The following is a 23,828-nucleotide window of genomic DNA, read 5'->3' as shown; positions in this document are numbered from 1 at the left end:
CCCCATTGGCCTCTTTAAACACGTGTTTCGCTTGGAGCACCAATCCATCATGAGCCATAGCCCGAATATCTCTCAAAAACGGATGATAGTCGCCGACCCCACCTGAAACCTGCAGAATCCACCCAATCACTGTCATCGAGTTACCCTTTAGGAGAACGTCTATCCTCTGCAAGGCATGCCGAACATAACACAAACTAGACCAGGCCGCTCTCAGCTCCGTCCCTGGCCCCGATGTATCAGACAAGTGGCAGCCCCCAGCCGAATCACCCTGGAATCAGGATCCCTGATCACGAAGCCTGTCCCGTCCTGCCTACCGCTCTGCAGGACGCATCCGTCGAAGTTGACTTTGAAAAAACTTGAAGGTGAAAATTTTTAGGTGAAAAATACTAACGGAGGGGCTCCGCAAGCACATGTGGAGTTCCAGCTGCTCCGAACTAACAAAAATTTATTTACCGCTCCTTACTCAAAAGAGGTCTTTAAACGTGTTTTGTAGCCGCCCTCGGACTCTTATATATGCCATCACATGTTGGTGGACTCTGTTGGCAGCACTCAGCTTTAAAACAGTGTGAGCCGTTGTAAAAAATAAATTTGAAAAAAGATATCCGGAAGATTCTGCGTGTAAGATGATGCGCGACTAAATGGGCCCTGTACACATTATATTACGTCCCTCACCACGTCATTTTTTCCGTTGTACGGCGCCTCTCCAACATATAATTTTTTTTAGCTCCTCTCTTTGGCGGTGTCCCTTAATATCTGTGTGTGTTTATAAATACAGCTCCACCGTTCTTGGAGTCTTAACGAACTTTGTAACCTGCGGAGCCTGCAGAAACCCGTCGGCTTCTGGCTCGTTCGCCTCTCTCTCTCTCTCTCTCTCTCTCTCTCAGGTGACCGCTTTGCTTCTTCGATTAGCTACCGAGGATGCCGAGAAAAGGGCTTAGGAGCCTCCTCCCCTCCTACTCCTTCCCCTCCCGTCATCATGATGGCCGATCCCTTGCTCCGCCTTCTCCTCACCGGCGGCAGCAGCAGAGCTCCGCCGCCACCATGATGGAGGACAAGGTGACGGCCGTGGAGGCCATCATCACCAAGTGGGACCCGAACGCCTCCTCCTTCGCCAAGATCACCTCCCTCTTCTACCAGGACCGGGCCGAGGCCCACCGCTTCCTCCTGGCCGTCTCCGACCTCCAGCGCGCCATGCTCGATTTCGCATCCGACAAGGGGAACCTGGTGTCGGGATCGGATGCGCTGGTCCGTGCCCAGACGCTGATGCAAGCCGCCATGCGCCGCCTCGAGAAAGAGTTCGACCAGATCCTCTCCGCCAACCGCGACCGCCTCGACCCGGAGTCCGTCTCCGCTCGGTCGTCGCGCTCCAGCGTCTCCGACGCCGAAGACGATGTCGGCGGGTCATCGGAGGATGACATCCGTGCCGCCGGGGAGTCCATCGGCGAGGTTGAGCGTGCCGCGGCCATCGCCATGGCGGACCTCCATGCAATTGCGGAGACCATGATGTCGGCCGGGTACGGCAAGGAATGCTTCCGGATCTACAAGATCCTCCGCAAGTCCATCATCGACGAGTGCCTCTACCGCCTAGGCTTCGAGAAGCTCAGCCCCTCCCAAATCCAGAAGATGGACTGGGAGTCGCTCGACTCCAAAATCCGAACCTGGCTCGCTGCATCCCGGGTAGCCGTGAAGACGCTCTTCTCCGGCGAGCGGATACTCTTGGACCACGTCTTCGCCGGGTCGGATTCCATCCGGGAGGCATGCTTCGCGGACATCGCTAGAGACGCCGCCGTCCAATTCCTCAGCTTTCCCGAATTGGTGGCAAAATCGAAGCGGTCGCCGGAGAAGATGTTCCGGATATTGGATCTCCACGATGCAATCGCCGAGCTCTGGCCGGAGATCGAGCCCGTCTTTTCTTTTGAATCCACCGCGGCGGTTCCGACTCAGGCGCTGAATTCACTTGTCAAGCTCGCCGACGCGGCCCGGGCCACCATCGCCGACTTCGAGGTGGCGATGCAAAAGGACACTTCCAAATCGCCGATCCCCGGCGGTGGGATCCATCCGTTGACCCGCTACTCTATGAACTTCGTCGCCTTGCTTGCAGACTACGATGCCGCCCTTGCTGACATCTTCGCAGACTCCACTCTTCACATGCCGTCCTCACTTCCCGATTTTTTCTTCGACACGTCGCAGGCGTCGGCACCGCCGTCGCCAGCTCCATCCTCCGCCGCCTCCACCTCCAACTACGAGGAGAACCCCGGATCTCCGGTCGCCGTCCGGCTCGCACGGCTTATTCTTGTACTCCTCTGCAAGCTTGACGACAAGGCAGGGCTCTACCGGGAGGTGTCGCTATCCTACCTCTTCCTCGCCAACAATCTTCAGTACATAGTGAACAAGATTCGGGGGAGTCGGCTTAGTCACCTTCTCGGCGAGGAGTGGGCGACGCGGCACGCGGCGAAGGCAAGGCAGTACGCTTCCAACTTCGAGCGGCTTGGTTGGAGCAAGGTGGCGGCGGCGATCCCGGCGGGGGAGGTGGGGCCGGCTGAAATGCGGGAGCGGATGCGGGCGTTCAACGCGGGCCTCGAGAAGGCTTGCCGGAACCAGGCGGAGTGGGTCGTCGCGGACGCTGGGATGAGGGAGGTTGTGAGGGCGGTGGTCCGGGGGATGATCGTGCCGGCGTACCGGGGATTCTACGTCAAGTGCCGGGCGGAGCTCGGCGACTCGGCGGTGGTGAAGTTCTCGCCGGAGGACGTGGGGAGCCGCTTGTCGGAGCTCTTCTCTGGCTCGGATGGTTCGGACTCCGGCTCGGAGTCTTATTCCGGTTACCGGCTCGGATCCGGCTCTGTTTCCGGTGGGTCAAAGTGGTCGTCGCGGTCCGCATAAGAGCACATTTTACCCTGTTCTGTACTCAGTTCTCGTTAATCCTTGCGTGCGTGCTCTTTTCTGCAGACCACTCATTTGTTCGTCTTTTTTCCCCCCTGTTAGCATCTTGTTATTGTTAATTAACTATACGTGCATGCAGCTTGTGAATTATTGCTTAATAACTCATCGTTTTCGTTCATAAATTTAAAAGTTAATCCACTCCATATCCATATACGAATCTCTGTGACTTTTTTCTCTAATTCTGCTTATATGGCTCGCCAATTTAAAGATCCTACCGTGTAATTTAATGGATTCCACTGAAAATTTCAAGCACTTAGTTTTGTCTTCATTGCGAGGGAACGTTTGGATGGGGAAGACGAAAGGAACGGTATTCTTCATACCAGAATTAAAAAAAAAAAAACTAATCTGATAGTGATTGGAACACGAGAAGGGCAGTCAAAAGGTGTTGGGGTAGTCCCTGAGGTAATCATAGAAATCTGGGAGTCTCGGGTCTGAAAAAAAAAAGTGAAAAAAAAAACCTAAGTTGTTAAGTAACTAAAATTTCAATATATCATTTTCGACATTGAAAACTATAGATTGGATGGTTTGAATTTTTAAAAAAACTTTTTTATTGATTATTTCAAGCATTAAAACTAGGTGAGATCCATCCTCTATTTTGTTATTTATTGTTGAAATTTGCCATATTGGTGATAAATGTTCTTGACGTGGAAGTTAAGAATAAATCTCATTGATATTTGTGCAGCTGAACTAGAGATGATCTATTATAATTCTATTATTTTAAATAGTAGAAGTTTTTGGTTGGCTGAGGTCCCGCAGTTTTTTTTTCATATCGAAAAATTTTTTGCATTAAAAAAATTGTGTTGACTCTTATGTGTGGATTGCTTAATTATTTTGCTTGTTAATTGCTTGAGTAGATTGAAAAAGATTATTGTTGCTTGATGAGTGATATTCTATTTAATTACACAAAAAGAAAAAAGAAGCTTACGACATCATTATTTTTTCAATATATTTTTCCGAAGAAAATAAATGATAGTTCTATTGTTCAAAAAGATGTTAGATTTTCCTTCTCCATTTTCAGAGGTATTTGAAGAGACAAATATTCCACAAGCCGAACCGAATGGATGGAGGGAAATTGCGTTTTCTAGAAAAAGTTGAATTTTTGCCAATAATTTTCTTCCCTTCGAATCTTCTAGGAATTACTTTTAAACAATAGGTGACGATTTGCAGGCTTACTAAATTGTAATATTTAAGTGGTTTATTATGGTTAACCCCATAACAAATAAAGCTGGTGTAAGGTGTTATAGTGAACCCCATAAAGAAGCCGGTGTTGTTGATCTCACACTAATCTTTGTTAAGGACCACCTGCTTGAAATCTTGCGTTACCTTCATCATCCAAAGACATGCTTTAATCTTTCGATATCATTAAAAAAAAAATCTCCATGGTTCCAAAAAAACAAAAAAAATTCTCCAATCAAAGAGGCACTCCTCCCTTTTATTTTTCAGGTCGTATCTTTCGTATAGACACGGATATCGTGGATGCTTAGTGGAGAAGAAATTATTAAGTAGAGAAAAAATTATTAAGTGGATCAGGTTTGTCGTGAATCTAGGATAAAATTATTATATAGATTCATAATTGTATTTAGTGGAGGGCAAAGCAACCTCACAGGAATGATAGAAAGGTATAAGGAGAAATCCAAAGTGAGAGAAGTTTAAGAGAAAACAGTAATTAAAGGACGTGCAGAAACTCAAAAGCTAACGTATGGGAGAAAAGCCAGACGACAAAAGTCAAAGAACGAAATGGCAAACATCACATCTTAAATTGGGCCATAGAGGGGCACAGGGGCGGCCCAATACATTTAGGGGCCTAAGGCGAATCCAATGAATGAGGCCTTTTTTTTAATAATAAATTTTTTTAATAAATATAAAATATTAAAAAAATGATATGAAAATGGATAGCTATCAAGTACACTATTTCAACAAAAGTACATGAATCTAACAAAGATAGGCCAGAAATCTTTTTAATTTAATATTATTTTTGAATGGAAATGCAGAAAAGTAATTATCCTAAAAGAAGGGCCATAAAACTGATTAAATAACTGAGATAATGCTCGGCAATTTTGTTTATCATGTCAAGCAAGAGCGGAATAGGAAAAGGTCATCCCATGGCACTTCATGGTCAAGGTAAAGAAAAGAATTTGTCCAGGAGCTTCTCTATAAGAGAAAGTAGGGGCATTATGGGAAATTGACTCCATCTAATTAATAAAAGTCCCATCCCTCCATCTCCCCTTCAAGTGAGTACCCAAGCAGCAACCGCAACATCACAGCACAGCAGCCATTCAACCCCCTCCCTCCTTCTCTCTCTACCACCCAAGAGGGGAGAAGAAACCGAGAGGAGAAAATTAAAAGAATCTCCACCCTCCAAGAAGTCCATTTCCAATCCCCCTTTCTTCCTGATGGCCCAGCTGGATCAGGAGTAATGTGAGGGAAGGAAAACCAAGACCAAAACCAAACAAGAGAAGGGATGAAAGGTAAGAGTGGCTTCAGGCGTGTATCAAGCCAACCAAATCCCTCCTCTCTCTCTCTCTCTCCATCCAAAACAAAACTACCGTCCCCAACTTCCTAAATTTCCCCTCTGCAGGCCAAGAAACTCTCCACCTCCCTTCCATCAAGGGGGAAGACTCGTAGCCAGCTCATCCCGTTTTATATGGGGCCTTTGCTTCCTTTTGGTCACGGTCCCTCCCTCCCTTCCTCCCTCCCTCTCTCTCTCTCTTCACCTTCCGGGGGCCTTCCATTGGCCCGGAGCCTTAAGCGACCGCCTCAGTTGCCTAAGGCTCGGGCCGGCCCTGGAGGGGCAAGTAACGTTAATATGCAATATTTAATAAATAAACAAAACAGTCCCTATGAAAGTTTAAGGCTTCTAGTGGTGCATGATAACACGTGGACTTGAATACCTAAGCCACATGTTTTAGATGCAGGCAACATGCGGTGAGGAGCAGCAGCACCACGAGGGGTAGAGGGGATGAAAATTCTCTACCATACGAGTATACGGCATTAGTTGGATCGTGGAAAATTGTAACGCCTTTCAGATTGTTTATGTATACCAAAAGGCAAATATGGTTGCAGACAGAGTCGTTTTTTTGGCTAGCCGCTCCTCTACCACGTGAAATTCTGAGTGAGACAGTCTACCAGCAACATGAGGGATAGAGGGGATGAAAATTCTCTACCATGCAACATTAGTTGGATGGTGGAAAATTGTAATGTCTTCTTGATTGTGCATGATTACCGAAAGGCAAACATGGCTGTAGATGTTGGCAACGATGGCCATTCCTCATCCGATCCTGCCATCCTTTGTGATGACGCCCCCAATGATGCCTTCCACGGCACCGACGAGCTTATTGTCCTCGATGGAGATGATGACCAGCAGCACCGCTGCTTTGCGAAAGAGGAGGACGAGGATGGCCGGCCTCCTCGAAGTCTCTCTTTATTTTATCCGGTTTACAGCTGAGCTAGTAGATTCGATCCACCTAACAAATTCGCGTACTAAAACTCCGTGGCTTTGGTTTGGCTTTCATCGTCTCCACAACTGGAGAACCTCGCTGCTCATGGGCGTTGGCTAGACATTGGACACCAGCATCTAGCACTAAACAAGGCTGGACGCCATGGAGAAGTAGGTGACCTTCATACCTAATCCATCCAGATGAGACCTCTTTTCTTTATCTTCTGCCTGCACCACCACGCCATGGAGAAACTGATTTTGTTTTTCGTGATTTATAGAGAGAAAGTCCTCAATTGGTTCATATGTCTGGCACATCTAAAAGCATCTAAAATTACAGTGATCCATACATCATGAGCAGTGCACTAATGTACAGGAAGAGCATCAGCTTGTTTGGAAGATGCATGGTAAAGACACTTCCTCCTCTGTATCTCATCAATTTTCGAATACAACGGGGAGTTAAATGCCTCTCTTTGGAACCTCCCTGTGTCTCTCAAGATCAAATGTTTCATGTGGCTATGCTGGAAGAAGAAACTGAAAACCAGAGATCGACTTGCTTGCTAGGAAAACTTGGAGAGAATGTGGGTGGATCGATGTGTTTTGTGCCACCAGGCACTCGAGACGGTTGATGATCGCCTCTTCTCGAACTGTGATTTCTTCTCCACTATCTGAAAGGCTGCTTTCTCCTCCGTAGGGGTTCTGCATGCATCTATTATTATCCTTCTTCGAATTTCTCTGGATCTTGACTGGAGAAGAAGGAGTTTTCCAAAATCAGCTGTCACGCCCCGAACCCGGGGCCCGGGGCGCGAGCAGACGCCGCGCACCTGCAGGGCGGACCCCGCAGGCACGCAAGGCGGATAGATCGGATCAACCATCAATAACTAATTAAAGATAAATTCCAGTTTTCATATCAAATGTCCATATATACATAAGTCAAAAGAAAGTCCATATCTACTAGCTAATTACATCATGATCACTCTATGCCGTAATCTCCATAATCATATGTCATCACCTGCAAAAATGTAAATAGTAGGAGTGAGCTAATAGCTCAGTAGGCAACATCATGCAATAAAGTCGTCATATAACATGTCGTGATGCATATAAAAAGCAACTAAACTCATGAATCCAAAATCCACACGATAATCCGTAAACCCGATCTGAGACTCAAAATAACTCAACCGCATGACTACGGCCACATCACCCAGTGGCATGGTTACACCGAAGTGCCAATACAACTCTCCGAAGAGCCGCTCCACTGAGCCAACGCATCACTGTGCTGCACCCCCTGGTGCCAAACTCATGCTCCACCGAGCCGCTCCGAAGAGCAAAACGCACCCCTGTGCCGCCACTATTTTATCACCGGTGGTCGCGGTGTCGGAACTAGTTCCTCAGTACAAGTCGACAGGGCCAACGTATCATCCCATTGGCGGGGCCTAGACTATAGTCACGCGGATTTTAAAAATCAATAAATCAACTTTCTATATCAAAGTCATAATCATACTCCCAACAGTAAAGCACATAATAATTTATGAAATTAAATTTTTAATTCTAAATCTAACACATAATGCCAATAATAAATCATAGCATCGACATATGCAAGATATATGTTAAAATTCTACTTTAAAGCAATAGGTCACCTACCTAGGTTCGCTTAAAAATCCCTGCCACAGATATCACGAACCCCTGATTAAACATAAATATTAATTATTTAATTAACTAAGAAACATAATTTAAACAATTTTTCAAACTCTTAAACTCCTAAGTTCATGGATCCAAGAATGGGCCCCTAAGATCAAATATAGACTCTAAAATCAGAATCCCTTAAACCCAAGTCAATTGTGGCCCAAAACAGATTAGGCCCAATTGAACCAAACCGGATAACAGGTCCAGATCAGATTTCGGGCCCAACCCAAACCAGCCCACAGATCCAATGAGGCCCAACTCAGCGCAAAAACAGGTCCCTAGCCCAACCCAAACCAGGTCTGATCAGACCATAACAAAACCCATTCATGGAATAGGTGGAACCGGTTCACAATTTAAACCCGGTTCAAAGTCTGGTTCACCCTTAAGGCACGGATTTCAAAGCAAGAAAAAATCCAGACCGAATAAAGCAGAAAAAGAAAGAGAAGAAGAAGAAGAAGAAGAAGAAGAAGAAGAGGGAAAGGAAGAAGGGGGGGGGGGTGGCTGGTGGTTCCGGTCGGCCTTCGGTGGCTGACCGTGGCCCTCGGCGGCGGCGCTCAGTCAGCCGCCGCCGGCCACTCCACTGTCACGGCGACGGAAGGGAAGAAGAGAAGAAGGAGAGAGAGAGGAAGAAAAGGGAGGAAAGAGAGGGAGACCGGGGCTGGAAGCCCGGCCCCCGTTCACCCACCTCCGGCCGAACCCGTTTCGGCCGGATTGACCCCGGCCGGCCGCCGTCGGCCGGTCGAATCTCCCAAAAAGGAACTTCCCCGAAACAGGGGAAGTTAACCCACTGATTCCCATCGTTTCTCTCTCCTTAAATCCAAAAAAAATAGGTCTATGTTGTCTTGCTCACCTCCGGTCGTCGATGAGTGGTTCCCCGGCGGCGATGGCGGCGATGGCGACGACGGGTCTCCGGCGATCTTCTCAAAAGAGGGGAAAAAGAAGAGGAAGGGATGGGTTCTCAGAGAAAAGAGAAAGGGAGAGAGAGAGAGAGAGAGAGAGGGGAAGAGGGGAAAAAGAGAGAGAAAGGGATGAGTGGTTACCATCCTTAAGCCATTAAAGCACGTGATCTCCGCAGGCCTTCGGCATGCCTGACCATTAATACGTATGACCCCAGCGGGCCTCCGATGCACTCAACCATTAAATGAACACGGCTCAAGATGATCTCCGAATCACTGAACCGTCAAAGCGTATGGCTCTCCCTGATCACCGGTTCACTCAGCAATCAATGCACTTGCCATTTACGAACCCCAGGCCCACCACGGCCGGCGGTTCAACCACCCCAACGGGTCCGATCAACCATGACAGCTCCCTGACTCCGGTCTGATCCGGCCTTATTCCCCACAACGCCATTAATGAGCATGATCGTGCCCAATTATCACGAAAAAGACAAACTGCCCTGTCACCTCCGAGGTAACATAATATCTTTCTATAAAAGAGAACCTGGGGGACGGACAGAGGGGGGGACAGAAGCAAACATTCTCCTCCTTGACTCCTCCCACGTATTAGCCCCCTCTGACTTAAGCTTCGGAGGGCCGGCGCCGGGAAGCCCGGCCACCGACTTTCTTGCAGGATTCTCCAGGAGGACGCCACCAGTCGACGCGCCGCCACCCACCGTCCCGGCAGCAGAGCTCCTTCCCTCTCGGTTCGCGGCAGCCTCCGGGTCCAATTTCCAGCAACAGTTGGCGCTAGAGGAAGGGTCCGAGTTGCTGCCATGAAACTAAGAAGTAAAGGGGCTTCCAATGCCTCTCGACGTCCTCCACCTAGTCCTGGACACTCTGTCCAGAACTCGCCGCCTCCGGCCGAGTCAACTCCTCAAGTTCGGTCGGAGCAGTTTGATGCCCTGGTGCAACAGGTGCAGGCCTTGGCTACCGCTGTCCAAGGCTTGCAACCCAGGGGCATCCCGACGGTACTGCTCCCTCCGGCTCCAGTTCAACCGGAGCCTCGTACAAGCGGACTTCCCCTTCGAGGTCAGGACTCTCAAGTCCAGGCCTCCCTCTAGAGAGAACACCCAGTTAGAGGCCCTGGTGGCTGGCCACAACCCTCAGAGGCCGAGTCAGTTTCAGGGCAACTCGCACCGGAGCGGACCGCTGCAGCGATCCCCCAGAATGATGAGCTCGACAAGAAGGTCGAGAAGCTGGAGCGCCAGATCCAGGCACTCCACGGAAGGAAACTGGGACGTGATGGTGACTTTGAGTTCACCACGAAATCCCCCTTTTCCCAGCAGATTGATGACGAACCAGTCTCGCCACGGTTCAAGATGCCCCAGGTGGAGCCTTACAACGGCAGGGCCGACCCCCTTGACCACCTGGAAAGTTATCGGGTCTTAATGGCCCTACAAGGAGCCTCGGAGGCCATAATGTGCAAAGCTTTTCCAGCAACGCTCCGAGGACCGGCCCGGCTTTGGTTTACCGGGCTGAAGCCGAGTATTGTTTCCTCCTTTGAGCAGCTCGGCAGGCAGTTTGCCAGTAATTTTGCCGCTAGCCAGCCCCAGCGGCGGACATCGGACTCCCTCCTAGACATCAAACAAAAGGAGAGAGAGTCCCTCAGGGAGTACTTGGATCGGTTTACTGCCGCAACATGGGAAGTCCGGGAGCTGGACCAGTCAATCGCCATGTCAGCACTGAAGACTGGAGCCCGGTCTTACAGGTTCCTCTTCTCTATCGAGAAGAATTTTCCTGCGGACCTCACTGAAATGCTTGTTCGGACGCGGAAGTACGCCAAGGCTGAGGAAGCCGTGGCTGTTAGGCGGAGCGGGGCCGAGCAGACCCCCAAGAAACAGAAAAGACGCCGCAAGGAGCGTGGCCAGCCCAGAAGCCCGTCCCCGCGCCGAGCCAAAAATCCGCCCCGCCTGAAGAGTCCACCCCGACTACGAGGACTGCCTCAGCAGAGGTCATCACTCCGCCCGAGGTTTCCACCACGGGCCCATGCACCCGAAGGGAGGTATGAAAACTATACTCCCCTCACCGCTCCTCGGGCCGAAATCCTTATGGAGATTGAGGGTCAGGATTACATCCGGCTCCCACCTCCGAAACGAGACTCCGGAGCTCGGCGTGATCCTCAGAAGTACTGCCGTTTCCATCGGGATCACGGCCATGATACTGAGGACTGCTATCAGCTCCGGAACGAGATCGAAGCGCTCATCCGCCGAGGGGTGCTCGATCGATTCGTGCGAGGCCGGCGTGAAGAAAAGAAGCCAGCCGAGGGAGCCGCACAGCCTGAAGGTTCAAATGCCAACAGGCCCATCGCCGGCACCATCAACACCATCCGAGGCGGGGCCTCGGTTGGAGAAGCTTCAGGGGAAGGAACCTCCTCGAAGCGCCTACGCGCCTCGGAAGCCATCTCCTTCTCAGATAATGATCTGGAGGGAGTCGAAACTCCCCACGATGATGCCGTTGTCATCTCCATGATTATAAATAGATTTGATGTAAAACGCATCTTAATCGATAATGGAAGCTCGGCGAATGTTTTGTATTTTGATGCCTACTGTAAAATGGGGATGACAGAGGAGCAACTACGGAGGATGAATGCTCCGTTGGTCGGATTTATTGGGGATTCAGTCCCAGTAGAGGGCGAGGTCGACCTCCTGGTCACGGTCGGGCTCGCCCCCCCGTGAAAGTACCGTGAGGATGAGCTTCCTTGTGATACGCCTGCCCTCGGCCTACAATGCCATCCTCGGAAGACCAGGTCTCAACGCCCTCCGAGCAGTGGTCTCGACTCGCCACCTGCTCGTGCGATTCCCCACCAGCCAAGGAGTTGGCGAAGCTCGTGGGGACCAGACGGTAGCCAGACGATGCTACATGGCGACCCATGAGGCGAAGCGACCAGCTGAGGTGCCTATCCCCGCAACCGACCAGCCTTCAGCTAAAACTCTGGAGGCACGAGTCAGCCCTCAGAAGAAGCGGGTAGAGCGTGGTGAGCTACTAATCCAAGTTTTTTTGCGCGAAAACTTTTCCGAGCTAACCGTGCAGGTCGGCTCTGGCCTCAATGAGTGCGAAAGGGATTGCCTCGTCAACTTCTTGCGAGACAACATGGACGTCTTCGCATGGTCGCCCGCGGATATGCCGGGGATAGATCCAGAGATCATGGTCCACCGGCTCCAAGTAAAGCCAACCTGCAAGCCCGTGCGACAAAAGAAGCGAGGCGCCGCCCCTGAACGACAACGAGCAGCAGCCGAGGAGGTTGACAAACTCCTTGAGGCTGGCTTCATCCGGAAGATATCCTATCCCGAGTGGCTCGCCAACGTGGTCCTCGTCAAAAAAGCCAGCGAGAAATGGCGCATACCTCGCCCGGCTTGATCTCCACCAAACAAACGAGCTCGGACATTCTCCATCGGCCAACGAGCTCGGCTCGTTCTCCTACCCCGACCACAGTCGGGATGCCCCGATACTTCGGGATGCGGTCTTCATCGGCCAACGAGCTCGGCTCGTTCTCCATCGGCCAACGAGCTCGGCTCGTTCTCCTACCCCGACCACGGTCGGGATGCCCCGATACTTCGGGATGCGGTCTCCACCGGCCAACGAGCTCGGCTCGTTCTCCATCGGCCAACGAGCTCGGCTCGTTCTCCTACCCCGACCACGGTCGGGATGCCCCGATACTTCGGGATGCGGTCTTCATCGGTCAACGAGCTCGGCTCGTTCTCCATCGGCCAACGAGCTCGGCTCGTTCTCCTACCCCGACCACGGTCGGAATGCCCCGATACTTCGGGATGCGGTCTTCATCGGCCAACGTGCTCGGCTCGTTCTCCTGCCCCGACCACGGTCGGGATGCCCCGATACTTCGAGATGCGGTCTTCATCGGCCAACGAGCTCGGCTCGTTCTCCATCGGCCAACGAGCTCGGCTCGTTCTCCTACCCCGACCACGGTCGGGATGCCCCGATACTTCGGGATGCGGTCTTCATCGGCCAACGAGCTCGGCTCGTTCTCCTACCCCGACCACGGTCGGGATGCCCCGATACTTCGGGATGCGGTCTCCACCGGCCAACGAGCTCGGCTCGTTCTCCTACCCCGACCATAGTCGGGATGCCCCGATACTTCGGGATGCGGTCTCCACCGACCAACGAGCTCGGCTCATTCTCCATCGGCCAACGAGCTCGGCTCGTTCTCCATCGGCCAACGAGTTCGGCTCATTCTCCTACCCCGACCACGGTCGGGATGCCCCGATACTTCGGGATGCTGTCTCCACCGACCAACGAGCTCGGCTCGTTCTCCATCGGCCAACGAGCTCGGCTCGTTCTCCATCGATCTTTGAGCTCGACTTGATCCCCTGTTCGCGGTCAACGAAAAGTCCGTGATTGGCAACAAACGTCTTTAACGACAACTGGATCCTTCTACTATGCCGGTGTCCCCAAAGAACGGACTCCGAGCAGAAGAGCGTCCTCAAAATCGCCAGGCAGAGTTCACAGCCTCGGCGTAAGACGCTCACGGTACCAGGTACCTGTTCAATTAATGTCTCTACATTTATTCATTTATTTTCATTCTTGGTTAATTAATTACCCAAATAAACCCCCGACCAGCGTCGAGGTACCTGGTCGGGCCAATCATCGCTCGGCCTCACCATCGCTCGGCCTCACCCGTCCCACATGCACTATTCGATAGCGAGCCATAGCCTAATTTATGCCGGCGGCTCGATGAATCCCCATCACGAGCTGCCGGACGTTCAACCCGGTCGTCGGAAAAAGTCCAATCATCCGCCTCGGCAACCTGAGGCCCGGGTCCAAAGTCTGACTAGAAAGTTCAAGTCTAGTGACCCTTAGTCCTAGGGCTCAGCCGAATTCTGAGCTAAGCTCGAAAAGACCTCCTGAGCCTAAGCATATCCTAGACATAAGCATGGCGATACCACTGGTCGAAGGTCCGAGCAACGGAAGCTATTACCTGAGCCCACGACGCAAGGACGCTTCGAAGAAGGTACCCTAATAATGAGACGTTTCGGGAAAGAAGAGACGTCGCCTATTAAAAGCACCTCGAAGTGCGCGATAATTCAAAATTTTCTTTAACTCATAATGGCCCGACTAAAACTACTTCCCACGCTCAAGCTGGTAGCCAGCTGGAACTCGGAAGTCGGGGGGTAGTGTTGGGGGAAAAACCCAAGTCGTGCCAGCCCAAAGGCGCTCGACAAAAGAGCACCGACCAGAAAGGCACCCAACCAAGGAGCACCGACCAGCGGTCAACTAGAAAAGCGCCCGACCCCACGAGACGCCCCGCCGAGCCACCGGCTCGGCTCGGCACCCGTGCCGAGCCCGTGCCTTAGCCAAATATCCAGCCTCCGCCTAATCCTCCAGAGGACCCGACAACCAAATACACAACTCCACCGTACTCTGTTACCATCCTTAAGCCATTAAAGCACGTGATCTCCGCAGGCCTTCGGCACGCCTGACCATTAATGCGTATGACCCCAGCGGGCCTCCGATGCACTCAACCATTAAATGAACACGGCTCAAGATGATCTCCGAATCACTGAACCGTCAAAGCGTATGGCTCTCCCTGATCACCGGTTCACTCAGCAATCAATGCAATTGCCATCTACGAACCCCAGGCCCACCACGGCCGGCGGTTCAACCACCCCAACGGGTCCGATCAACCATGACAGCTCCCTGACTCCGGTCTGATCCGGCCTTATTCCCCACAACGCCATTAATGAGCATGATCGTGCCCAATTATCATGAAAAAGACAAACTGCCCTGTCACCTCCCAGGTAACATAATATCTTTCTATAAAAGAGAACCTGGGGGACGGACAGAGGGGGGGACAGAAGCAAACATTCTCCTCCTTGACTCCTCCCACGTATTAGCCCCCTCTGACTTAAGCTTCGGAGGGCCGGCGCCGGGAAGCCCGGCCACCGGCTTTCTTGCAGGATTCTCCAGGAGGACGCCACCAGTCGACGCGCCGCCACCAACCGTCCCGGCAGCAGAGCTCCTTCCTTCTCGGTTCGCGGCAGCCCCCGGGTCCAATTTCCAGCAACAGAAGTAATGATCGCTTAAGTTGATTTGTGATGCCAATGATACTATGGATCGTAAAGTGTAAAAAAATTATACCGAAAGATTGCAAAGGGATGAATTCAATGTAGACCAATGGCATTAGTGTGAACTGCAAATCTATGCAAGTTGAGCTGCAGAGGTATATAGCATAATATACAGGCAAACACTCTAAACTTTGAGCTGTAACAGTAGTACTTTCATGTAACGCCAAACACTCTTAAATCCATTTTAGACATCAAAGAAAAAGACAAAAAGATATTCCGTTGTTATTTTCAGATAGGAAACAAGATATTAATTAAGATTAGATTTATTTTAGCCTATATTTTCTCCAGGTTTCAACAGAGGACAAATCTAAACCTTTGGCTATGGATTTTCCAAGATCAGACCAATATCCTAATAGAACTCGATCGACCAATAAAATCGAGTCGTATGGACCCAAACTAAGGACCGACCTCATCGAGACCAACCCAAAACTTAATTCCATCTGGATTCAAACGTCGGACCCGTAGTCCACTGAAGTTCCGCTCCAGGTCAAACTAGACCCGGCCCCGACACGATCCACCTGGATCTTTCGCGCGAAGATTTCACGTCCCAAATATGGAGGGAGCCGAATTCGGAGTGCTTTGAGAGTTGTGTGATGGACGATCCAACGGTGGATTCGCGGGAAGAAAGGTGAATCCCTCTTTCGCGCGAAACGCACCACCCCGATCCCCTGCAACCACGTGAAGAAACAGGTAGTTCGTTGTCTCATGCGAATTTTCCATGAAAGCAAGAAAAACGAAACATTAAAATGCAGATAAAAATATAATTTTCTGTTTTCCTCGTTCGCCCCGTTCGTCCTGTCTCTCTTTTTCTCTTCGGCCGTGTCTTTTTTCTGTCCAAGACCCATGGCTTCGAAGCCCTAGCGAGGGCGATTCGCGTCTAGGGTTTGAACCGATGGCGGAGAGGACGACGATGGAGGATGGTAAACCCTCTCCTCATTTTTTCTAGTCTAAATTTCCGATTTTTCGAACCAATTTTGATGGGTTTTTTTTTTTTAATTTATATTGATTTCGATGAAGGAGGAGAGAGGGATCTGGAGATGGGAACGACGAGCGTCAGCCCCGGCCGGAGCCCCAACTCGCCGCTCCCGTCGCCGTCGCCCCGGGCGGCGCACTCACCGGCGCTGGTCCTCTCCAGCTCCGCCAAGCGGATGGACCCGGGATCACCGTCGGCATCCCCGATTTTACGGACGGCGTCTGCCTGCGGGCCGGTTCTGGTGCTCTCCAATTCCGGGAAGCAGATGGACCAGGCGTCACCGTCGGCGTCGCCCGCCACCCCGGTTCTGGTGCTCTCCAATTCCGGGAAGCGGATGGACCAGGCGTCGCCGTCGCTGGTGCTCTCAAACTCGGGAAAAAAGATGGACCAGGCCGGGAAAAAGAAGTATGTGAAGCAGGTGACCGGGCGGCACAACGACACGGAGCTTCACTTGGCGGCGCACCGAGGAGATCTGGCAGCAGTGAGGCGGATCCTGGGCGAGATCGATGCCCAGATGACGGGGACGGCCGTCGGGGCGGAATTCGATGCGGAGGTGGCGGAGATTCGGTCAGCGGTCGTGAATGACATCAATGAAGTGGACGAGACCGCTTTGTTTATAGCAGCGGAGAAGGGGTTCCTTGACGTGGTGGTCGAGCTGCTTAAGTACACTGATCGGGAGAGTCTTTTGAGGAAGAACAGGTCGGGTTATGATGCTTTCCATATCGCTGTGCGAGAAGGGCATCAAGGTGAGTGGAGCTTAGAATGTGTTTAATTTCAGTCATGTCTTATCTATTACGTTGGTCTGGAATAGTTTGTCCTTACCAAATTTGTTATGGCTTATAAGGTTTTATAATTTTCACAAGTATGCTTTTCCCTTGAATTAGTTTGGTGTACAACTTATGTCCCAAGCTGGACAGGTGACCTCAGGAGGGAAAAACTGAAATCAAGTTGGATTTGAGACTCACTAGAAAGATGTTAATGAATCTCTTAATCACTGCACTAGAGTTCTTTTTCAAAATTTTGGAATTGATTGGCTACCTGCATCTCTTTATACTTCTTTATAATATCCTTTTTCTCTACTAGATGCAGAGCTTGAATGTACTTGATCTATCAGATGAATAAGAAACCTGCGTGCTTCTCACCTTTCTATCTCAGATAAATTTATTTGTTACTTGCTTGGTCTTAAAATCAGCGAATAGGTTCGGGTTGAAATTGAATCATGAAATTTGGTGTAGGTGGTCAGAGATAGGAGGGTTTTGTACTTCTGTTGGTGAAGTTGCAGGCAACCCACTAATCACTCTTATCAACAAGTTTTCATCAAGAATTTTGTACTACCTACTTGATGTATGGTTTTGTGACAATTTACACCTTTGTGCAGTTATCATTAGTCATGTGTTATGTCGATAATATTCATGATAATAGAAGACATCTAGTGGTTGATTTGTAACTGGCACACATTAGGTATGTCTTAGCAATGGTCCAAACTGCCCAACTTATACTCTGCAGTGATATAAGCTGTTCACTTAGTCTTGCTGATAATTCTTTCTGTATCAGTGTGCAAGTTCTTTTGTTAAATTTGTGCTTTTGTCTTTAGCTGTTCTTGTAGGTCAACTTTAAGTTAAACCTGGCCTGGACGAGGTAACCTTCTTCCGATTGTGTCCTCCGTGAATGATTTCACTCTATTTATTATTGGTACGAAGGGTGCTGAAGTTTTGAATTATTGCTGTCAGACTGTTAAAGATTGGGAAGCTCTGTACTCCTTAAATATGTATTAAGAATTCTAAAGTTTCTCTTATCTTTAGTTTGACTCTGCGCATAGGGTGCTATGGACCAAATATTAAGCTGAATGTGCAAGCCGACAAGTCTACACCTATAGAGCTGGATGTGATTCACTTGAAGATGATATTAATTTGTTAATTATTGCCATTGATGGTGTAGCCATAAATGCTGAAATGAGCTTCAAACATGGTATGTCGTTCCGTATCAGACGGTATTGGGTGTACCATACCATACCGGTTCGGTACTGGTACCGGTACGGGTGGCGTACCGATCTTCGGTATGCCAAAATTTTTTTGCACCGTACCGTACCGACACTATGCTAGTGTGGTACCGGTACAGAGTCCGGTACCGGTATGGTGAACCTTGGCTCCAAATGTAGCAACTCCATGCTTGTGGTGATTGACCAAATTTAGGAAAAAAAACTCTGCTTATTCATAAGTCTCAAATTGATGTTTAAGCAACCTCCCTTCACCCTACTCTCCTCTAATTTGTTGTTTAAGGTCCAGCCCCCTCCCTATCTTTCTTCTCCATTTCTTCGCCTTTTACGTAGCACATCTGTTACTAACTAGTTATATGCAGCTATTGTCAAGGTACTTTTGGACCATGACCCAACCCTTTGCAGAACATTTGGTCCATCAAATGCAACTCCGCTTATATCTGCAGCAACTAGAGGTCATACTGAAATAGTGAATCTGTTGCTAGCACATGATGCTAGCTTAATTGAGCTGTCAAAAAACAATGGGAAAAATGCTCTTCACTTTTCTGCTCGGCAGGGGCATGTCGAAATTGTAAAAGCATTGCTAGAAAAGGATCCACAACTTGCCCGAAGGACTGATAAAAAGGGGCAAACTGCTTTGCACATGGCAGTGAAGGGAACAAGTACTGCAGTTGTTAAAGCCCTTGTGGATGCTGATCCAGCTATTGTAATGCTACCCGACAGAGCTGGGAACACAGCATTGCATGTTGCTACAAGAAAGAAGAGGGCAGAGGTACTGCTTTATGATGCTTTTGTGGTTATCACTGATTCATCTTAACTTTTTGTTTAAATGCACATTTGATGCTCTATGAATTCGAACTCGGATTTGGGATTTTCTAGATTGGCTGCATTCAGTTTTCCTACATGGTTGATGTTTGGACATTAACACCCTTTCCATATTTTCCTTGACTGCATTTGCTTTAAGTGTTGACACTTAAAATAGGCTGGAACCAGAGACTTTGAAGTATGTTTTATGAAAAGTTTACCTTCTGATCAGTTATTTTGCAAGCCAGTGAAGATTACATAGTTTGAACCATTGGATAACACTCCATTTGGCAATGACTGATGATTTGGATGTGATTAAAGCATCGGTCATATGGAGTAGTTGGCTTTTCACAGCATTTTTCCGTTCTTTCCCCATATCAAATTAGTCAAGAGTTTTCCTGTCATCATATTCATTCATTTCTATATAATGTTTCAGTTTCTTCCTTTATCCACTAGTTGTATAACTAAGAATCCATCTGGCCACGTCATCGGTCGTAGGCCTAGCTTTTCTGATTGGAAGATCTTAAAGAATTAGTATCCATTTGACAAACGCTGTTGAGAGGAAGCTTACCCTTCTAGAATAAACCAGAGCAAGCTCATGTTAATGAATATGCCTATCATCTACTTCTAGGTATTTAGATTGTAACTATCAAGTGCATCATCTCATTTTGGTGCTTCAGTCCTTTAAAGATTGAATTGTCTTTAAAATAATGGAAGTAGATCCAAAACAAAACACCCATCTTAAAAATAATAATAATAATGAAGAAATTTAGAATATTTTAATCCCCTTACTTCATGTGGCACTCTTTAGGAAGGGCCATGGATATGACCATTATGGGTTTTGGTTTTCATCTGCTTTATCCTCTATCACTGTTTACTTATATTTGTTGCTACTTGGTAGAAATTTCTACATGTTTCTGCAAATCTACTTGCTCATGGAACGGAGAACGGTTATAGTCTTGAAATTCTAGTATTGTTTTTTATTCCGAATTGGAGTTATTTGGTTAGTTACCTTGATATTAGTGAAAGTTAGTTCATCATCCCGAGTTGTCTCCACCACTGCCAGCATAAGATTTGCTGGAAAATGCCAATTCTTTAAGAAAACTCTTGGTTATGAAAATATTTGGTTTATTAATATTTTGTAGTATTAATCTACTGTAAAATAATAACTAATCATGCGCAAGTTTATTATCTATTTTGTTACTGCAATTTCTGGGTCCATATATGTGTAAAACCAAGGGAGCTTGAATATGATACCCTTTATTTATTTTTTTATTTTTTGCTATAACCAAAAAACATACTAAGTTGCACTGCTATAAACAGAAAACTAAGGACTCAAAAACTCGAGTGCAGTGTTTTTGAGCATATTATCTTGTGAGGATCCGTGCGGGCGTGTGTTTAGTCCCACATCGGTTATTCGCTGGGTAGATCTTGGGTACTTATACAGGATCAAGGAATCTAAATAATACCTTCCGGCTAGCCATTTTGGGTTAGGTCCTGGGTTGTTACAAATGGTATCAGAGCCAACCTGACCCATAACCTATGTGGACTAGGGGACACTGCAGCATGGATCCATTGGAGCTGACACGGGCCAATCGTGGTGTTTGTGATTAGATTTGAATAGATTTGAACCCTTAGCCTGACGAGGACGTCAGGGCTTGAATGGAGGGAGTATATGAGGACCCGTGCGAGCGTGTGTTTAGTCCCACATCGGTTATTTGCTGGGTAGATTTTGGGTACTTATACAGGATCAAGGAACCCAAATAATACTTTCCGGCTAGTCATTTTGGATGAGGTCCTGAGTTGTTACATATCTTGCATGAGGAGTTCAATAGTTTCAAGCAATGAGAAGTTTGCAGTTTCTGTTATCTTGCTAAAATTAGATTTATCTCTTTATTCTTGCAGATAGTTGATGTTCTGTTGCTCCTACCAGACACCCACGTAAATGCACTGACGAGAGACCACAAAACAGCTTTTGACATAGCGGAAAGTCTACCTCTCTCAGAAGAGTCTGCTGATATTAAGGAATGCTTATCTCGTTATGGCGCAGTCAGGGCTAATGATCTAAACCAGCCTCGAGATGAGCTGCGGAAGACTGTAACTGAGATCAAGAAAGATGTTCATACACAGCTAGAGCAGACTAGAAAAACCAACAAGAATGTCCATGGAATTGCCAAGGGGCTCAGGAAACTCCACAGGGCAGGCATCAACAATGCCACCAACTCGGTCACCGTGGTTGCCGTGCTCTTTGCCACGGTGGCATTTTCTGCCATCTTTACAGTGCCAGGTGGAAATAAAGATGACGGAGTGGCAGTAGCTGTTCGATACGCGTCGTTCAAAATATTTTTCATTTTCAATGCTATTTCCCTTTTCACATCTTTGGCTGTGGTGGTGGTGCAGATCACCCTTGTTAGGGGGGAAACAAAAACAGAGAGACGGGTTGTGGAGGTGATTAACAAGTTGATGTGGCTGGCTTCTGTGTGCACAACTGTTGCATTTATCGCCTCTTCTTACATTGTGGTGGGTCGGCATTTCCAATGGGCAGCTATCTTGGTTACACTAATAGGCGGGGTGACAATGGCTGGAGTTCTCGGGACCATGACTTACTATGTAGTGAAGTCCAAGCACACCCGTTCTATCAGGAAGAGAGCGAAATCATCAAGGAGTGGCTCAACCTCATGGCATCATAATTCTGATTTTTCTGAATCTGAGGTCGATAAAATTTATGCCATTTGAAGGAAGCTTTGTGATTCAATCCCTTTGGCTGATTCCTTCTCTGTCCAAGTACAAAAACCTGGTGAGGTCTGCTATTTAATGATTTATGGAAGGAATATATGCTCGCACCTCCTTATGATTCCTTGTATCTACTTATGTTAAAATGATATCCATCGCAAAATACAAAGACATCCATTTTATCAGGCCATGGAGTAAACCTGATGATGGGTCTTTATATTAGCAGTCTCACCATGAGATGGGATCTGTTGGGGGCTTGAGTTGGATTGCTGGTTTGTTCATGTGAAGTAGTTATTTTTCATGCTGCAGTTGACCAGGATATCCAGTATGCTTTCTTCTTGGGATTAATTTTACGTAGGCGAACAATGATCTTGCTTATTTGGTTACATTCTTGATGCATGAGAATTGAGAATGCATAAAATCCTTCTGGCATGAATGGTGGGACTTATTGGAACATAGAAATCCTGGCATGCGAGCAACGTTTGATATAGCCGGTAATGTTTTAGTTCCAAGAATGCTCTGCATTGTTATCTTACATGATAAGAGTCTAGGGGTGGCAATCAAGTCGAGTTGGGTGTATAGGATTAAAAATTTATCAACTCAAATCCGGCCTATTTATTAAGTAGGTTAGAATTTTAAATTTGAATTCCACTTATTTATTAAATTAGTAACCCATCCTGATCCTGTATAATAGATCAAGTCAGATTAAATGGGTTAGACGAATTTTTAATGGGTTAAATGGATAAAAATAGGTTAAGTCGGTCGGATTAAACATATTGAAAATAGGTTAAATAAATTTTAAATAGGTTAAATCGGTTAGGTTATGATCTAATCTAGTTATTAAATTGGTCAAAGGTTTAAATCTGAATTCAACTTATTTAAGAAATAGGTTTAGATGGGTTTATCCATTTACGATCTAAATTTGTTTATGTCAAATCCAAATCAAGCTATTTGTTCATAGGTTGAATCAATAGTTTGGGTCATAAATTGTCATCCCTAAATAAGAATCTATTTGAAGATGGCCATGTCATGCATTTTATGGAATAGGCCCTTTAGAATTTGCCAAGTCAGCCAAAATTTGAAGGCTCTTTAGAATTTGCCAAGTCAGCCAAAATTTGAATCTCAAAGGCACAATCCGGGGATAGGATTGTGTCTTTTTGCATGAATGAATGATTGATTTTATTTTAGTATATCAACCATCGAATCACATATTGCACAGATTTCAAAGTACTCTAAATTTTTTTTGCATTGCACGATCCAACGGTTTACGTCGACGATAGATTGAGTGGAGTAGAGTAAACAAAGAGTTTTTTTAAAATTTGGCAGTGGAAGGGGCTTTAATTTAGAGGCGACAGACATCTCGATGATGATAAATCAGAATAGGGTGACTTGGAGGGGACCGGAGCAGAGCGCCGCATAATGGGATCAGGAAGGAGAAAGGTGAGGGCACAATTGGTTTAGCCTGAATAGTTTTTTTGATATTTATATAGAATTAAAAAAAATAAATAATATTTTTTAACTATTTTTTTTTTGATAGAGTTATGAGTGGATCCGGTCCATAATCTAAAGCTTATTATAGCACTTGTAAATAAATTTGAATAAATTTGAATTTTTGACAAAATAAGAAAAAGAAATTTAAATTTTTAGCGGGAGATAGCCTGTTCCAATTTAATTAAATCTCAGCTGTAGAACAACAAAAGAACGGACGCCAAGCCGCCTGGCACGTAGTCTTGGAGCAAGTGAGGTGCCATATAGGGCTATTAATGAGCCGAGTTGCTCAAGCTAGGCTCGGGCTCGGTCTGGTAAAAGCCCGGCTCGGATTCGGCTCGTTAGTCAAACGAGCCCGAGCCCAATACGAGGCTCGTTTACATCCGAGCCCGAGCCCGAACAGCTTATGGACCCAAACGAGCTCTGGTCTCCCACTAAAAAATCTTATTTTAGCACTATAATTCATAAAAATCTGACCATATAGAGAAAAATGCTCTGTTATCGAGCCCGAGCCCGATTACGAGCCCGAGCTCCGGCTCGTTCTGAAACTCGTAATTAAAACAAGCTTTACGAGCTCAAGTCCGAGCTTTTGCTTTGCCGAGCAAGCCCGAGCTCGAGCCCAATATAGAGCTCGTTACCGAGCCCGAGCCCGAGCTTTTGTGAAACGAGCTGAACTGAGCTCTCTCATGCTCGGGCTCGGCTCCTTAACAGCCCTACTGCTATAGTTGGGCCTAGAGCATTTCCGGCCACGTAATGTTAT

General features: G+C 47.7%; 2 protein-coding genes across 2 annotated transcripts; both read left to right on the top strand.

Annotated features, from left to right (window-relative positions):
* Positions 1-762: 762 nt before the first annotated feature.
* On the top strand, positions 763-3,058 carry LOC103706626 (exocyst complex component EXO70H1-like). The gene has a single exon (XM_008790779.4). The coding sequence runs from the start codon at positions 919-921 to the stop codon at positions 2,878-2,880; it is 1,962 nt and encodes a 653-aa protein (XP_008789001.1). The 5' UTR covers positions 763-918; the 3' UTR covers positions 2,881-3,058.
* Positions 3,059-15,839: 12,781 nt separating this feature from the next.
* On the top strand, positions 15,840-21,958 carry LOC103706628 (ankyrin repeat-containing protein ITN1-like). Its single transcript, XM_008790780.4, has 4 exons — positions 15,840-15,994; positions 16,092-16,793; positions 18,406-18,815; positions 20,753-21,958. The coding sequence occupies exons 1-4, from the start codon at positions 15,967-15,969 to the stop codon at positions 21,581-21,583; spliced, it is 1,971 nt and encodes a 656-aa protein (XP_008789002.2). The 5' UTR covers positions 15,840-15,966; the 3' UTR covers positions 21,584-21,958.
* The last annotated feature ends 1,870 nt before the right edge of the window (positions 21,959-23,828 follow it).

This window comes from Phoenix dactylifera, chromosome 13, assembly GCF_009389715.1.
Source record: "Phoenix dactylifera cultivar Barhee BC4 chromosome 13, palm_55x_up_171113_PBpolish2nd_filt_p, whole genome shotgun sequence".
Taxonomy (NCBI): Eukaryota; Viridiplantae; Streptophyta; class Magnoliopsida; order Arecales; family Arecaceae; genus Phoenix; species Phoenix dactylifera.
This window is presented reverse-complemented; position numbering and strand designations above follow the sequence as displayed.